At 49.0% G+C, this 15,413-nt stretch overlaps 9 protein-coding genes across 9 annotated transcripts; 5 read left to right on the top strand and 4 right to left on the bottom strand.

Annotated features, from left to right (window-relative positions):
- Positions 1–552: 552 nt before the first annotated feature.
- Positions 553–952, top strand: BDV27DRAFT_151676 (putative quinol monooxygenase; the record flags this gene model as incomplete). The annotated part of the gene is made up of 2 exons (XM_032071393.1): positions 553–574; positions 657–952. 2 exons carry the CDS (start codon positions 553–555, stop codon positions 950–952), a joined length of 318 nt encoding a protein of 105 aa, XP_031933904.1.
- A 796-nt stretch (positions 953–1,748) lies between these two features.
- BDV27DRAFT_491 (alpha-hydroxy acid oxidase) lies at positions 1,749–3,317 on the top strand. Its single transcript, XM_032076755.1, has 3 exons — positions 1,749–1,929; positions 1,998–2,881; positions 2,954–3,317. The coding sequence occupies exons 1-3, from the start codon at positions 1,842–1,844 to the stop codon at positions 3,104–3,106; spliced, it is 1,125 nt and encodes a 374-aa protein (XP_031933905.1). The 5' UTR covers positions 1,749–1,841; the 3' UTR covers positions 3,107–3,317.
- Positions 3,318–4,126: 809 nt separating this feature from the next.
- BDV27DRAFT_119092 (glycoside hydrolase family 76 protein) lies at positions 4,127–6,055 on the top strand. Its single transcript, XM_032064778.1, has 4 exons — positions 4,127–4,355; positions 4,431–4,678; positions 4,731–5,180; positions 5,239–6,055. Exons 1-4 carry the CDS (start codon positions 4,256–4,258, stop codon positions 5,815–5,817), a joined length of 1,377 nt encoding a protein of 458 aa, XP_031933906.1. The 5' UTR covers positions 4,127–4,255; the 3' UTR covers positions 5,818–6,055.
- A 30-nt stretch (positions 6,056–6,085) lies between these two features.
- BDV27DRAFT_164986 (uncharacterized protein) lies at positions 6,086–7,294 on the bottom strand (the record flags this gene model as incomplete). The annotated part of the gene is made up of 1 exon (XM_032073801.1): positions 6,086–7,294. The coding sequence occupies exon 1, from the start codon at positions 7,262–7,264 to the stop codon at positions 6,086–6,088; it is 1,179 nt and encodes a 392-aa protein (XP_031933907.1). The 5' UTR covers positions 7,265–7,294.
- Positions 7,295–7,734: 440 nt separating this feature from the next.
- Positions 7,735–9,138, top strand: BDV27DRAFT_164988 (major facilitator superfamily domain-containing protein; the record flags this gene model as incomplete). The annotated part of the gene is made up of 1 exon (XM_032073802.1): positions 7,735–9,138. One exon carries the CDS (start codon positions 7,735–7,737, stop codon positions 9,136–9,138), a length of 1,404 nt encoding a protein of 467 aa, XP_031933908.1.
- A 66-nt stretch (positions 9,139–9,204) lies between these two features.
- On the bottom strand, positions 9,205–9,972 carry BDV27DRAFT_151681 (GMC oxidoreductase-domain-containing protein; the record flags this gene model as incomplete). The annotated part of the gene is made up of 1 exon (XM_032071394.1): positions 9,205–9,972. One exon carries the CDS (start codon positions 9,970–9,972, stop codon positions 9,205–9,207), a length of 768 nt encoding a protein of 255 aa, XP_031933909.1.
- A 94-nt stretch (positions 9,973–10,066) lies between these two features.
- Positions 10,067–10,366, bottom strand: BDV27DRAFT_151682 (uncharacterized protein; the record flags this gene model as incomplete). Its single annotated transcript, XM_032071395.1, has 1 exon — positions 10,067–10,366. The coding sequence occupies one exon, from the start codon at positions 10,364–10,366 to the stop codon at positions 10,067–10,069; it is 300 nt and encodes a 99-aa protein (XP_031933910.1).
- Positions 10,367–11,250: 884 nt separating this feature from the next.
- BDV27DRAFT_119094 (GNAT family N-acetyltransferase) lies at positions 11,251–11,991 on the top strand. The gene has a single exon (XM_032064779.1). It carries the CDS (start codon positions 11,283–11,285, stop codon positions 11,841–11,843), a length of 561 nt encoding a protein of 186 aa, XP_031933911.1. The 5' UTR covers positions 11,251–11,282; the 3' UTR covers positions 11,844–11,991.
- Positions 11,992–13,234: 1,243 nt separating this feature from the next.
- BDV27DRAFT_119095 (uncharacterized protein) lies at positions 13,235–14,913 on the bottom strand. The gene is made up of 6 exons (XM_032064780.1): positions 14,592–14,913; positions 14,473–14,540; positions 14,411–14,416; positions 14,144–14,361; positions 13,663–14,070; positions 13,235–13,611 (listed from the first exon to the last, which is right to left on the bottom strand). The coding sequence occupies exons 1-6, from the start codon at positions 14,672–14,674 to the stop codon at positions 13,369–13,371; spliced, it is 1,026 nt and encodes a 341-aa protein (XP_031933912.1). The 5' UTR covers positions 14,675–14,913; the 3' UTR covers positions 13,235–13,368.
- Between the last annotated feature and the right edge of the window lie 500 nt (positions 14,914–15,413).

Consider the following 15,413-nt stretch of genomic DNA (forward strand, 5'->3'; position numbering starts at 1 on the left):
ACCTGACAGCTGCTTTGAAGTTTTGAAGCCACTCTTTTAGTACTCCAAGAAAAGTCGGCTTAGGCCACCGTGGCAGTGTCTAACCAGGACTAAGGAGTTGGAGATGCATATCCACACCGGGTGAAACCGGGATACCGAAAACACCCACACGTGACAAACTTCTCATCGCCTAAGGCACCAAAACAACACCGAATCGATAAGATAAGCTTCTCAGCATCGTCATCCCAAATCGCTAGGCATGGATATCGTGCTTTAAAGCTCCTTTCTCCTCTCCCTATCGACCCAACTTGAAGAACGACACTGGCAAGCAGCGAGGAACACATTCAGCAGAGCCCAACAAACCCCGATCCTATGATATCATAATACTCCAACAACTCAAACCCCCAAAAGTCACCCCACCACCAACCCAAACCCTTATTCACCGAAGAAGCCCCAAAGGGCAAAAGCAACACCTCCGCCCCACAGTCCCATATAAGAACTCCCAACTTAGCTCCATTACCCCTCCAAACCTCCACGTTTTACACCCGGAAACAAATCCCAAAACTGCCCAAAATGGTCTACACAATCGTTGTCCGTACGTATCTCCCGTTTCGCAAACCTCAATGGCGTTTCTCGGCAAAAAGCGCAATGATGCTAACTCGACCGGGTGATATTAGACATGCGCGCGAAGCCCGATGAGGAGTCTATCTCCAAGCTTCACGCGAAGCTCCTGGAGGCCTCGGCCGTTTACTCGAAGGATAAGGAGACGCTCTCCTGGTTCGTTATGCAGTCGGTCCATGATAAGCAGGATTTCTGTATCGTTGAGCGTTATCTCAATGAGGGATCTCAGAAGTATCACCTTGAGAACCCGTACTGGAAGACTTTTGATCCCTATGTTATTCCTCTGTTGGAGAAGGAGATGGATCTCAGGAGATTTGAGGAGTTGGTTCCTGAGGGCGAGGAGAAGAAGTAAATATGTTTGGGTTGGGTATTCGATGTATAATGTTTATGTGACGATGAAATACATTTGATGTCGTACATATCTATATTTGTTCCAATATAGTATGCTATGAGTAGGCTTCTACAGGGAAAGCTGACTGGCATTCTCGCAACTGTTGCTGTATCAAGTGTTTGTAGGTGCTAGATATACAAGCTCCTGGCTGCACTCTGTGATTATATATGACCACTCGGCAAACTGTTCACCTCTCCTCACACTTGCTCGACTTTTTAAATAAATGCCATTTGGACTTTGCTAATATTATAATCCCAGAAAAAGAAGCGTGCATCAGACCAGGTTGCAATAAAATAAACGGCATCTGAGCAATACTATGAGTTCTTCCGCTCAACAATGCTGACCAGGTTATCGCACCCTACCCTAATCTTGTGGCCCGTGCACTTCCCGATCTTTCCTCTAGTACTGGGCAGCATCTAAAGGGTAATGGGTCTTCCTAAACCCAGCGACGCAGGGGGCTACTAATACTGTCGGACCTTCTTTTCTTATTGAAGGTTGTAGTTTAAAGATTTACCCCGCATTATCTAGCCGAAATTCAATCGATGTTCCTGAGAAAATCATGCTTTGTATGACTAAGACATATAGCTTTTCGGCGACAAAAGCCCTATTTAGTGGATGATAGGAGAGTATTGCCGAAATCCGATACAAAGATCCCATTATCATTCGACGAGGCTGCCGATCATCTAGACTGCATGAAATGTACAGTCACCCTGTCACGTGAGTCTATTAGAAGCTCCTCTGAAACGCTGCCCATAACAGACGAAGATATCCGCAAGGTACAAACTACGTAAGCCGAGTTCTCGCGTTAAAATTCACCTTGTCGATAACTGGTATCAGGCTCTGGAGCATCATGGTGGACCAATCGCCCAAAGAGATGATCCTGTGCATCGAGGATATCAAATCCGCAGCGGGGCAGAAGTTACCCGCATCATCCAGAGGTGCGGGGTGATACCGACATGAGCATTCCACGCACAACTGCATTGTTACTGATTACGAGACGATCTAGATTTCTACAATGCAGGCTCGACGGACCAAGTCACCGTAACAGAGAATTCCACGGCCTACGGGAAGTACCGCCTGCGTCCGCGGGTATTGGTCGACGTCTCGAACACAGATACTAGCACCACCGTGTTCGGACAAAAGATCAACTTTCCGCTATGTGTAGCGCCGGCGGGCATCCAGGCAATGGCACACCCGGACGGCGAACTGGCAACAAGTCGCGCGTGTGCTAAACAACAGGTCCACATGGGGGTTTCGTCGTTCGCAAATTATTCTGTGGAGGAGATCCGGGCGGCTGGGCTCGACATTGGACCGATACAGCACACCATGCAGATATATACCATGCAAGATCGAGCACATCAGGAGCGCATTATCAGACGTGCCGAAGCGGCGGGTTGCGTCGCGATCTTCCTGACGGCGGACAGTCCGATTCTTGGCGTCCGGTACAGTGAGCATCGGAATGATTTCCGAGCTCCTGAAGGTCTAGACTTTCCCATGCTAGAGAAGACGTCGGAAATGATTCGAGCTGAGAGACACGAAGATGGGTTCGCGGGAGTCAATTCAAGCTCACATTCATGGGCCCGAGAAATCCCCTGGCTTAGAAGTGTGACAAAAATGCAGATCTGGATCAAGGGTGTGCTAACGGCGGAGGACGTGGAGCTTGCCATCCAGTACGGTTGTGAAGGAGTGGTCGTTAGTAACCATGGTGGCAGACAGCTTGATGGCACCGCGGCCACGATTGACGCCCTTCCGGAGTGTGCTAAAGCTGCGAAGGGTAAGATTCGAGTACACATCGATGGGGGTATCCGGAACGGAACGGACATTTTCAAAGCCCTGGCGCTTGGCGCGGAATGCTGCTGGATTGGGCGGCCGATCATCTGGGGTCTTGCAGTAAGTCAGGCACCTAACGTTGCTTTTCCTGCCTTCCAAGCAGTAATGTCGCTGACCACGCTCTCACGGTAGTATGACGGAGAGGCGGGGGCTAGTAAAGTGTTGGAAATTCTGTATACGGAGTTCAAACGCTGCATGCAGCTAACGGGCTGTCAAAGCATAGCCGATATTTCTCCAGCTTCTTTGGGCGTGGTCAGAAGCGATGGGCCATTAGCCCGGTTGTGACCTTTTCCGCCAATCCTCCTCTCGGTCATTCGGTTCCCTTCTAGTTACTCTGCAATTTTGGCACTGTTCCATTATTCTGTTGCATAGATACGGAGTCCTTGTGGCTATGTTGAAGATCGGTTAGGCATGCGGATAGATCGCAATTAAAAGGGGAACGAGATGAGTAGACGGATGCGGAAGTCCCGAGCTAGAAAGAGTGAAAAATAATTCAAAAGGGGAAAGCCGTCAAGGCACGTGCCCCGCTATTTGCTTTCTCCCTGTGGAGGCGATCCAATTCTTGAGCGGCGATTTCATTTCCTTTCGGAAGAGTCGATATTCTCTTTGATCACGAAAAGAAAAGCAAGACAAACAATGCACGCATGACGGTGGGATTTTTGTTCCTTTTGTAAACGAATACGACCATCAGCTGGTCGAATCTGAAATGCTGGTTTCAGGGCTATTTATAGCAGACTTATATGCAAGGAATCCAATGGGATTGATCCCCACCAGCTTAAGATTTAAAGACAGTTTGAGGTGGTACCTTTCGTTAGAAGGTAGCCTCTGTGCCCTGATTTTCCCCTGCACCCCTTATCGCCTGAAAGTTCCATCATTTGTGCACCGTGCCGTCCCAACGTAGGGTTCGTACCCTGGGAGAAATGATGCCCAGAAACTCAATCAAGGAAGAAATATCTTGTCCAGTCTTGGACGGGCAAGAGATTCGTCACAGACGGAGCAACAGTCCGGGGAAGACATACTTACGACGGAACCGAAGACGATCAAACCCAGGACAAGAGCGATCCGGGACTGACATGAACCCCTAATAGAGGACGAACAGGCAACCAGGAAAAAGGCCAAAGACTTGGCACGCGCTAAAGCCCCCGAAAAAGCAGGTAGCGCAGCGATCCCATTGGCCGAGGCGACTGTGGCGTGGATGTCTTGGCGGATACAGTCGTCTCTTGGCGTTTCACTGCCAAACTTCCCTCTTTCTGTTTTTCCCCCCGGCCCCTTTAAAATTCCACCACATAATAATAATGTCTTTCCCGTCGCCCCTGGGAAAAAATAAAGCTCCGTTATACCAGCCCTTCCCAGTGCTGGAGGTAACTAGGGCGACTAAACCAGAATTAAGCATAAATCAGTTCATAATACATACTTACAACCCCCAACCCCCCAATGCGCGGACTAAGTTGGCAGCAGCTCGGCGGAGCTGTCCTGCTCCTTCTTCAGGGGCAGGTGGCCCTCTCGGCGCTCAGCGTGCAGGTGAATAGTAAGGGTATGTTGATGTTTTCGATTTCCTAATTCGGTTATGTGGTTGAAAGAGTATGAGTTCTTAGGGCATAATTTCCAGATTCGTTGGCCAATGCGGGGAAGCAGATCGCCGATCCTATGATGGACTTCTATGCACAAAATCAGACGGAAGGCATTCCCGGCAAGCTCACCGATACCTGGTACATTGCTGGCGCCATGTTCATGACCTTGATTCAGTACTGGGCCACCTCTGGCGTCGATCAATACAACAAGGTTGTGTCACATGATCTTATGTTCCAGTCGGGTGAGAATTATGATTACTTTTCGGCGAACTATAGTCAATGGCTGGTAGGTTTGAGACGTGTCCCATGGATGGATGATATGGTTAATTCGTGACCAGGGAAATGATGATCAAATGTTCTGGGGTCTTGCCAGTATCACCGCGTCAGAGACCGGGTTCCCTGAAATCTCGGGTAAACCTACCTGGACTTCCCTGGCTCGTACCGTTTTCAATATGCAGGTCGAGCGGTGGGATGAGACCGCTTGCAATGGTGGTCTTCGTTGGCAGATCTGGCCCTACCAGGCGGGTTATACCATGAAGAACTCTATTTCTAATGGTGGCCTTTTCGAGTTGTCCGCTCGTCTAGCCCGGTTCACCAAGAATGAAACCTACGCAGAGTGGGCAGAGAAGATCTGGGATTGGTCAGCGAGCTCACCTCTCATCCGCACCGAGACCTGGTACGTGGCCGACTCGACACAAAATGAGAACAACTGCAAAGACTCTGGCAACAACCAATGGACGTATAACTACGGAACCTTCTTGTCCGGTGCCGCTTTCATGTACAACTATGTGGGTCATTGCATCCCAGTCTGTTTGTTCTCTGGCCAGTATACTGATCTGTAACTAGACCAATGGTGACGAGAAGTGGTTGAAGCGCGTCAATGGCTTGTTAGAAAGCACCTTTGGCACGTTCTTCCCGTCCAACTACGGCGGTAACGTGCTGTCTGAGGTGGCCTGTGAGCCCATCTTGAGCTGCGATCGTAACCAATTGGGTTTCAAGGGATATACGGCTATGTGGCTGGCCCATACCGCCATTCTAGTTCCCTCTACCGCGGACCGAATCACTCCCAAGCTGCAAGGCTCCGCAGAAGCTATCGCAAAGCAGTGCTCGGGTGAGTCCGAGAATCTCTGTGGTGTAACATGGGGCAAACCCACTTGGGATGGTGTAAAGGGCCTGGAAGTTCAGATGGCCGCACTAGCTGGACTTACTTCCAACCTGATGCTCTTGGAGAGCAAATCGCCACAGACCATCGACACAAATCCCGACGCAGCGGAACATCATATCGATAATAACGAGAATAGCAGCAAAGATCCCACCCGGTCGAAGCCGATTGAGACAGCGGATCGGGCCGGAGCCTGGATCTTGACGGTCATGATCGCCGCCGGTGCGATAGGCGCTGTCGGGTGGTTAATCAAGACGCAATAAGGGATTGGGTTTGGTTTTCATTTTCATGTACAGATCGTCGCGCTCCAACTGGTCAGGTGGGACATCTTTTATTCAGGAAATAGCTTTCATACATTATGTTTTACTACTATGCTTTCGTTTCATCATGACACCCAAGGAATACTTAATTTAGAACAGTCATCAATACCCCCGTGACAAATACTTCGGAATCCAAGAGAACATGTTAAACTAGATAGCCGAAAAGAAAAGCAAACTATACTAGCCCTATCTGCGATAGATCAATTGTATCCTACCCATCAAGTGCTTGCACAACCTGTGCCCAATCCCCAAACCCATAAGCACCCGGCACAAACGGCCCATCAAACAAACTCGCCAAAACCACACGATCCGTCTGCTCTCCTTCCCATGGCTCCCTCCCATGCTGTGCAATGATATTATCAAACACCAGCACATCCCCCTCCTGCCACCGATGCAGCACCCGAATCTCATCCGTAATCTTCGCTAAATGCGCCAGATACTTCTCCGGAATAGGCGTCCCATCACCATAAAGCTGATGCGTAACATTCTTCCTCTCATCATTTGCCTGCAACCTCTTATAATACGACGCTAGCCCAGTAAACAACGTAGGTAGGTTCGTCCCCGGCTGCGTCCGAATCACCGGCAGTCGATGCGTAAGCAGAACCCCAGTCTCGGTCCATTCCCATGTCGTATGGTTCCCACGACCATACCGAGCAATCTGTGCTTCGATCTTCCTCCGCTTCGTCTCTTCGTCGTCGTCATCTTGGATCGTCTTTCCAAATGCCTGGCGCAACGTTGAACCACCCTCATACTGCTTCTCAATATCGTAGGCAACCCTACTCAGAATCCCCTTCTCAGCAAGCTCATCAATAAACTCCGGTATCTCCGCCTGTGCACGGCGAAATAACTCTAATGACGACGAGATCGGTGTTTCCCCACCCTTAGCCGGTGCACGCTGATTATAAAAGAAGATATACTCCGGTGCATGCGGAACCTGCGGCGACTCGTTGTGGTTATAGATCTGCACTTCCTTTGGTGCCTCATTCGCGGGGGCTACATTTGGGGCGAGTAAGGGGCGATCGACGACTATGCCGATGATCTCGTGCGGTTTGTAGCCGAAAGCATGGGCGAATTTACTGAAGTCATCAGCGTTGCGGATTGGGAGATCTCGGAAGAGGAGAGTTCCGTGGCGGGCGAGGTATTTGGTGAAAGTTTGATCGCGGGATTGTAAGGTCTCGATTGTTGAGATGATGGAGTCAACGGTGAGGGAATTCTTGCTGTCTTCAGCTGGGCGTAGGGCTAGGGGGATCACGGTGTTGCTGGGGTGAGGTGGTCCGAGGATGCGTTGGTTGGTTGAGGGGAGAGTGAAGGGTTCGAATGTTATTGTTGGAGATGGGTTGTCGGTGAGGTGGAGGTTGGGAATATTCAGTTGCTCGATGGAGGCCGTCATTGTGTATCTATGTGGCTTGAAGAATATGGGTCTTGGTGAAGGAAAGATGTTGGACTACTGGGTATATATGGAACTGCCATCCATCCCCCGCATCTACTATCTTGGTGCGATAGGCTGATGATGTGCTCAGTGGCGCCAAGATTGCGCCAACCCCGCCATTTCGCAGCTGCTTGTGATAATCCTCGATAAAGACAAGGATTGCTGGACATGAGTGGCCCATTTAGATATTGCGTCACAAGTCTGGGTTCCGAATTATCGTTCCATCAGTTTTTTGAAGTGCCAATGGCCGAGGTTTATAGCTATCATGCAAGGCGGGAATGATCTTGCGTGCTTGGGGATATGATGAGTGATATTTATTTATAATAGCGAGGAATATTTCAGCATATGCCATTGAGACTGCAACCCTCCACGACGCCAGACATTGGAAAAAGCAAAGAGGAGGGGGGCAACCGCCGTTCTTCTGATCCAACATGACAGCAAGCGGCAAGCATGGAGAACAAATATCCCAAACAATACCAGACAATGACATGAACCAGCCCCACAAAAAGCGATCTTTTTTTCGTAGTACCCTATTCCAAATCCTCGTCGTTGGTCTTTGCGCCTTTTGTGCCCCAGGGATATGGAGCGCCATGAACGGGCTGGGCGTGGGTGGCTCACAAAGCCCTAACCTAGTGAACGCCGCAAACGCCCTGCTCTACGCCTTCATGACGGTAACCTGTTTCGCCGGCCCCTGGCTAACTAACATGATCGGGTTCCGCTACACATTGGCGATTGGCTCGATCGGCTACCCACTCTACGCAGCAGGTCTGTACCTGAACAACCGCACCGGCGCAACCTGGCTAGTCTATCTTGGCTCTATAACCTGCGGTCTCAGCGCCGGCTTCTTCTGGAGCGTCGAAGGAGCCATCGCAACTGGCTATCCAGAACAACACAAACGAGGTCGCTACATCGCCACGTGGTTCACATTCCGGAATTTCGGAAACATCATCGGCGGAGCCATATCCCTGGGAATCAACCACAATGTCAACCAACGGGGGCAAGTAGGTTACCAAACCTATCTCGGCTTCATCGCGATTCAATGCTTGGGTCTAGTTTTCGGTCTTCTCCTATCGAATCCAGAGAAAGTCCAACGCGACGATGGAACTCACATCGAGGCACCCAGGAGCATAGATTGGCGGACAGAACTCCGCGCCATGTGGCGTCTCGCCCGAAGCAAATCCATTCTCCTCCTCACTCCCCTGTTCTGGTACTTCGGCTGGATCCAAGCCTACCCGGGTACATACCTGGCAACCTACTTCACAGTTCGCTCCCGGGCCCTCGGCAGCTTCCTCTCGGCCGTAGTCGGTACACTAGCTACCTGGCTGGGTGGTACGCTCGTCGACCTGCCCTGGCTTCCAAACAGGAAGGCAAGAGCGATAACCACATACGTCCTCATTGCAGCTATGAACACCACAACTTGGATATGGGCCGTGATTATCCAAAACGAATACCGACATACAAAGCCAGTTTTGGATTGGGCGGATCAAAGTGCGTTTGGGCGCGGCTTTGGGGTCTACATGTTCGAGCGGATTAGTTTGGGCATGGTGGAGAATTATATCTACTGGTGTATTGGGAATCTGTCGGATTCACCGGGGGATCAGATTAGATACAGCTCTTTGTTAAGGGGGATTGAGACTGCTGGTGTGGCGGTTGGGTTTGGGGTGCAGGCTGTGCCGACGGCTTTGATTGTTACTGCGGCTATTAATCTGGGGTTGTGGTGTTTTGCATTGCCATTTAGTTATTATGCTACCTTGGGAGTTGTGAGGAAGTTCACGAAGATGGGGTTAGTAGGGCAAGAAGAGCGACCTGTATCTACGTCTGGGGCAAGAAATTGACGCAATAGAATCCGGCGTATACGAGCGAAAGATAGACTGGGGTGTAAGTCCTGTCAATTACATTATCTACTGCGTCCAATTGGTATTAATCTCACTCAAAATCACATCAGCGGCTTCTTCCGCCACTAAATAGATCGACACAACAGGAAATGTGCCAGGTATACGAGGAAAAGCAGAACCGTCAACGACGCCCAACCGGTCAACCCCACGAACCCGGAACTTGGAGTCAAGAACTGCCATTGGGTCATCGACTGTACCGATCGGACAAGTGCACATAGCATGATCCCCCCATGCGGTATCTTTGATGTAAGTCTCGATGTCTTCTTGAGTGGTAACGTTCGCTCCAGGTAGAACCTCAGAGACAGGAAGAGGTTGACGCTTGAGAGCCCTACGACCAAGCTCGAGTGCTTCATACATGGCCTGCAGGTCTGCTCTGTAGTCACCAACGCCGGTGTCAAAGTAATTAAACACAATTTCCGGCGGATCGAGCGGGTCGGCAGACCGAAGTGTCACTGTGCCAGAGTTATTTCGCGGATGAGCTTTAAGCGCCGACCAGGTGAACCAGTCGTGCCTGGCAGTGGTGTTGTAAGCGTGGCCAGGGTAATAGCCTCGAAAGTTTCCGATCACTCCGAACATATTGATCTCGATTTCATTGTTAGTGGTGGCTGTACTCTTGTAGAACATCGCTGCGGCACCACCTGAAGCGCTGTAGATGCCGCGGTCGCCGAGGACTGATTTCGTCCAGCGCGCGAGGCATGGGTCGGGCTGGCCGTGGAAACCGAACGTACAACCTTTGAGAGAGGAGAGATCCTTCGGGGTGTGAATTTGTACCATTGCTTCGTATTGATCTGAAGATTCTTTCCCGCGCCGGGTAGGTCGACTACGGCAATACCGTGTTTCTTGAGCTCGCCTGCTGGACCTATCCCGCTTATTTTAGTAATTGTGGCGAATTGTAAACGCCCCCAGCGACGATGACCTCGCGCGACGCAATCACACTGCCAGGGGTGCCGGTTTTACCTTGCCCAGACAAGGGGCTAGCTTTGTATAAATACTCGCCGTCGAGGAACTCAACTCCTGTTGCGCGAGGTGGATTAGCAGAAGTATCGAATATAACCTTGGTAACAAAGCAATTGATCCGAACGTCAAGAAAATATTTCTTGCTACCATCCTCATTGACTGCATCGCGAACAGAGACTATAAACTCCCGTGCCCCCGTTGCGCTTAGCATCATTAACCGAAAAAGGCAAGGTATAGTAGGCCTGCTAGAGCCAGCCGCGCTGCTAGGGGGCCACCGCCGGCGCCGGATCCGACGACGATGTATTCGTATCCTTTGAGATTGATGGCATTTGTCAGAATAGCGAAGAGGGTTAAAATGCCAAACAGTCAATTGATGAGCATGGTGCGGTAGTTGAATTGTCTCTTATAGATTATCTTGTGTACTAGTAACGTGATGCTCTGTGCATGTGCTGCCCGTCTGAAAAGTAGTCGAACGCCCCGAAGTACAGAAGGAGGTTCCAACAAAGTGTTTCCCTTTAGTCCAGGTTGAATACAAGCAAGGTTCCGTGAAGCAACTAGTGGGACTAAGAACTGAAGGCTCACATGCACCTTGTCAGCTGCAACTATTTCGTATTCCTCTCCCTGTCGTGTAACATTTTATGCTAAAAGGCTTCCGATTGATAGTAACCGCTTACTTCTTCGCCACTATACTCTCCTATTAAAGCTTTTCTCTGGCTACTATCATTCTATGATCAAATGTGCCCGTCCAGTAAAGCCTCATTGCATTGGCAATATGTACCCAACCAGACAATATTATCTCAACAGGAGTAACGTCGTAATCATATTCAGGCATGAGTCCAAACGAATCAAAATAGAAGACAACTATACTTCAAATATGGATGAATAGTTCTCAACACAATGAATCGCACCTTGGCTGATTCTTAGGGCTTCTCAAACCATGCCATATAAGGCATAGACCCAACACAACTTTGAACTCCGAAACTACTCCGTAGTCCGATACATACGGAGTTCTCACCCGTCACAAAATCTCATATATATATACTAGTCCCCTCATAGCATTTGACACTCTACTTACTCTATAACCCGTTCTCAATTCACAGATCAAAAAAAAAAAAAAAAAGGCAACAATGTCAAAAACACCCACACTCCCACCCGGCTACACCCTCCGCCAAGGCTACCCCTCAGTACGAGATTACATCCACCTCCGTTCCGCTTCAGGTTTATCCCCGCATAGCGCCGCCCAAGCAGAGGCTGCAATGCGCGGCAGCTGGTATGGATGCTACGTTACATACAATGAGAACCCAGAGCAGAATGACAAGGATACCAATATATCCCACACAAACAATACAACAAGCCATGAATTGATAGTCGGCATGGGTCGTGTCATCGGTGACGGCGGCTGGTATTTCCACATCGCCGATATGGCCGTGTTGCCTGATCACCAGCGCAAGGGACTGGGCGATGCGATTTTGAAGGATCTTATGAACAGAATTCGTTCGCTGGCACCTCCTCCTGAAAGAGCGGCAGATGGGAGATTGATGGGTACCTATGTGAGCTTGTTTGCTGATGTGGCGGGTCGCAAGTTGTATGCTAGGAATGGGTTTGTTGATTCCATGCCGCATTCTATGGGTATGGTGCAGTTGTGGGATAGGGAGTCTGCTTCTGATGGTGGCGTTTCTGAGAGTTAGTGGTGGTGTTTTTACCTGCAAGAAATGGGATAAAATAGTGTATGCCGGGGCAAAGGTTGACATGGGTCCAGACAGGCTAAACCAACAAGCGTATTTACGCCAGCTGTTATTTAATCATTATGGCAGGTTATGAGCGATAAACCTAAACGAGAACTTATATTCGGTGGGAATAAACTAATATATACATAATTAACTATATCAGCAGTACTTCAGTATCTGTACATTTATCCGGTACAACACCGTTATAGATATCCATCAAAAATGACAATGCCCTTGGGAACCCCCTGAAGAGCGCCAGAATATGGTCGGCCCCAGCCACCTGTTCGTAGTGTATAACAGCCTCATCATCACAGAACTGCTTTACCAGATTGGTCGCGCTTCCAAGACTACCAACTGTGGTTTCAGCCGTTCCTTGGAACACAAACATTGGAAATTCCTGGACCCCGTGTTGGCCCATAACATAGACAGTATCCAGTAGTTCCCCGAATTTGGATACAACAGAGAAACCATTGTCAAAGAAAGCCGAGATATTCTTGTAGGCCAGTTTGCTAACATAACCGTCGCTTGAGTTGAAGACGTTAGCCGCACATTTTGTCATTGCTAGGTCATACTCCGGCTTAAACTCTGGTTTCAGATGCTGTTTGATATACTCGGAAATCGGCGGGAAAGCATTGGCAATGCCTTTCAGTCTACCCACAAGTAGACCTGAATTTCTGGTGCCATCAAGGAGAGAAAAGGCTTGGGTTATGTTGACAGGAAGACCACCGATGGCAGCCCCAGCTATTTTCACATCTGGCGCATACGTTGACTGAAGTTCTCCTGCCCATTCGAACGCTAGAGCGCCTCCAGAGCAGCCAAATAGAGTGGTCGTGGCATTGTAGTCGATCCCAGTGATATCTGTAGAGCTCAATACGGCGCGGAGTGAGTCAAGGAGGCCATACAATGATTGCGTTCCTACCGTATAGGAAGATTCAATGCCCTCGTAATCGGGTATGCTAACAGGTATTCAGGCCAACAAGAAGGGCTCCACCCAAATGGAAAGCTCTAAGACGGGATCGTCGACCGCTGTTGGAGTGCCAAACTGGATCGTATAGGATGGTGAACAATCGAGATTGGGGCTGTCATATGCCACTTGGTAGGAAAGCATCTTGTCTATTTTAGCGCATCGCGTGTATATCAGAAGCTCCTTACCCCTTAAGAAGTATATATACCCTTACTAAATCGCGACTGAGGTATATCACTCAGTATATGCGGCTCACTATCTACTTTCGGCATGAAAGTTCAGATATTTCTGTGATGCTATTAATTAACTCAAATGAAAAGGGCCTGGATGTGGGTTAGATCTGGTAATTCATGAACACAATAAATAACGTAATTAGTATATTGGAAGCTCAAATGCACGTCAGCGTTCACTTGAAACCCATCTCAACCTTCCTGACCTAACATACAAGTATATATACTCTAGTTCGCACCAGTTCGCCCAAAACGCCACATGCATTCGCTTTTATTGCATAAAATCAGATAATTAAACTTTATCCGAATATATATTCCCTGCAGGATCCTTCCGCCACGCCTTAAGGTTCTCTATACTAGCTTTGATCGTCTTCCACCCAAGTGAATAGTACACTAATGCAAGCAAAGCAATCGAATATCCCACGATCTGAATGGTGCTCACCTGCGTGTGCCAGAGCACAACAGAGGCAACAATAAGCAGAATATTCTTCGGAATACTGACAAGTGTCGTCGTGAGTCCGGATGTCTTTCCGATCTGAACATATTGTTAGCCTGTTCATTGCATACGCTGGACCAAGTGACTCACCAGGACAAAGATCGAAACGTTCAGCATGAATCCCACCACAGCATTCGACAACAATGTCAAATAGCCAGTGTTGGGGACAACGCTCCAGTGGAAATCCCTGAGCTCTGTATTCCAGGCAATTATGGAGTTCATGACGGCACAAACCGGGGCCGTATAATAGAGGGTGACGAGCGGGTCCATTTTTTGGCCGTCTTCAGAGAGCAGGATTTGCATCATTACGAGGCGGTTCGCGTCGCAGACGAGACTGGCCATTTGGTAAAAGATGCCGAGTAATGAAAATTGGATTTCACCTGATACGGCAAGGCCCACGCTGCAGGTGATGATTAGGATGTTTATCAGTACCTCCATTGAGGGCGTTGCTACTCCCCATGACCAGCTGACGAGGAGGGTCACGACTGGTCCGGCGGCCTGGCGGAAATTGTCAGTTTCAAAAGTGTCTCAGGGTTAGGGAACAAGATCAGCAGAAGCTAGGCGATAATACCTTTAGCATTTGAATAAATGAAATGTTGAGGTAGAGGTAGACAATATTCCCGAAGACCAAGCTGCCGCTATAGAGCAGGCCAATAGGAACCATCGTGCGTGCATACAATCGGCTATTCATCTCGATGTTCTTACGGCTATCCAGTAATGTCGTTGTCCGCGCCAGAACTTGCGTGACCACGGTAGCGAATATAAGGTGCCATGTCGTGAGAAGGATCGCTGCAATTCTTTAGCAATTGAAAGCAGAGTCAGATAGCAATCCACTCACGGTATCCTGGCAAGATAGTTAGTTGGAATAATTTTCTTGCGAAGCATGCGTATTAAACTTACTGAATTCCGTCGAGTCTAAGATCCATTTATTGAATAAGACGGTGAGGTTTGACCAGAAGACCCAGGATCTGATCGCTGTGAGCTAGTGAAGCAAAGCCGGGGACACTCAAACTACGTACAGAATATCTAAGGTGATATTCCATGTCGGCTTTTTGCCGCCATTGAGTTCTTGATATGTCATTTCACCTCTTTCGTTTCCCATGGTATTTCTGCCACAAGGAGAAGCTTTAAGATTTCTCGTATTGACTCCAATTCCAATCCCAGCCCCAGATCGAACGGAGAAAATGTGGCGGAGCGATGTAAGACCAGGTCGTTACGTGGGGTCCATTTGGCTAGAGCGCGTCTAGTGTAGTCGAACGACCATTGCTATTAAGTGTTAGACGTTAAGTGTACGTGCAAAATTGCAAAACCACAAGGAGCAGTACGGAAAAATTCATGAGCTGGCTCCAATGCTTACTTAAATTCGTGATTTGGAGGTCTAGGTATCATTTGACTGGGTGGTTGTACGGAACTAGCGGATGGGTGTGATTGCCCGTTGCCCTAACCAGGTTAAAAATGGTTGCCTGGAACACCTTCCATTCGCTGAGCGCGTACCACATTCCCGCAAGACCCTCAAAAAAAAAAAAAAAAAAAAGGCTAAAAGGGTCGCGAAGCTAGTAACCATAATACCTGTTCTGCGCTCGCTTGGCCGTTTGCGACAAAGTTCGGGGCAGGCGCGCCCCAGAAGCCGAGTCAGGCACCAGCCGATGTCACAGTACATGAAGCCGAGGCAGAGTTAGCTTAATTTTCTTTTTTACTTACCTTACATCGAGGGTGGGGAAATAGCGGGTCTTTGTTCTCGTTCCTTGGTCGTGCTAAGCTTGCCAGTCTCAATTGTTTGGGTCGATGAAACCTTGCAATGAAGTCATACATGATCTTACGTTGTTTCCTGCACCGAGGTT

This window comes from Aspergillus caelatus (genome assembly GCF_009193585.1).
Source record: "Aspergillus caelatus strain CBS 763.97 unplaced genomic scaffold BDV27scaffold_1, whole genome shotgun sequence".
Lineage (NCBI taxonomy): Eukaryota > Fungi > Ascomycota > Eurotiomycetes > Eurotiales > Aspergillaceae > Aspergillus > Aspergillus caelatus.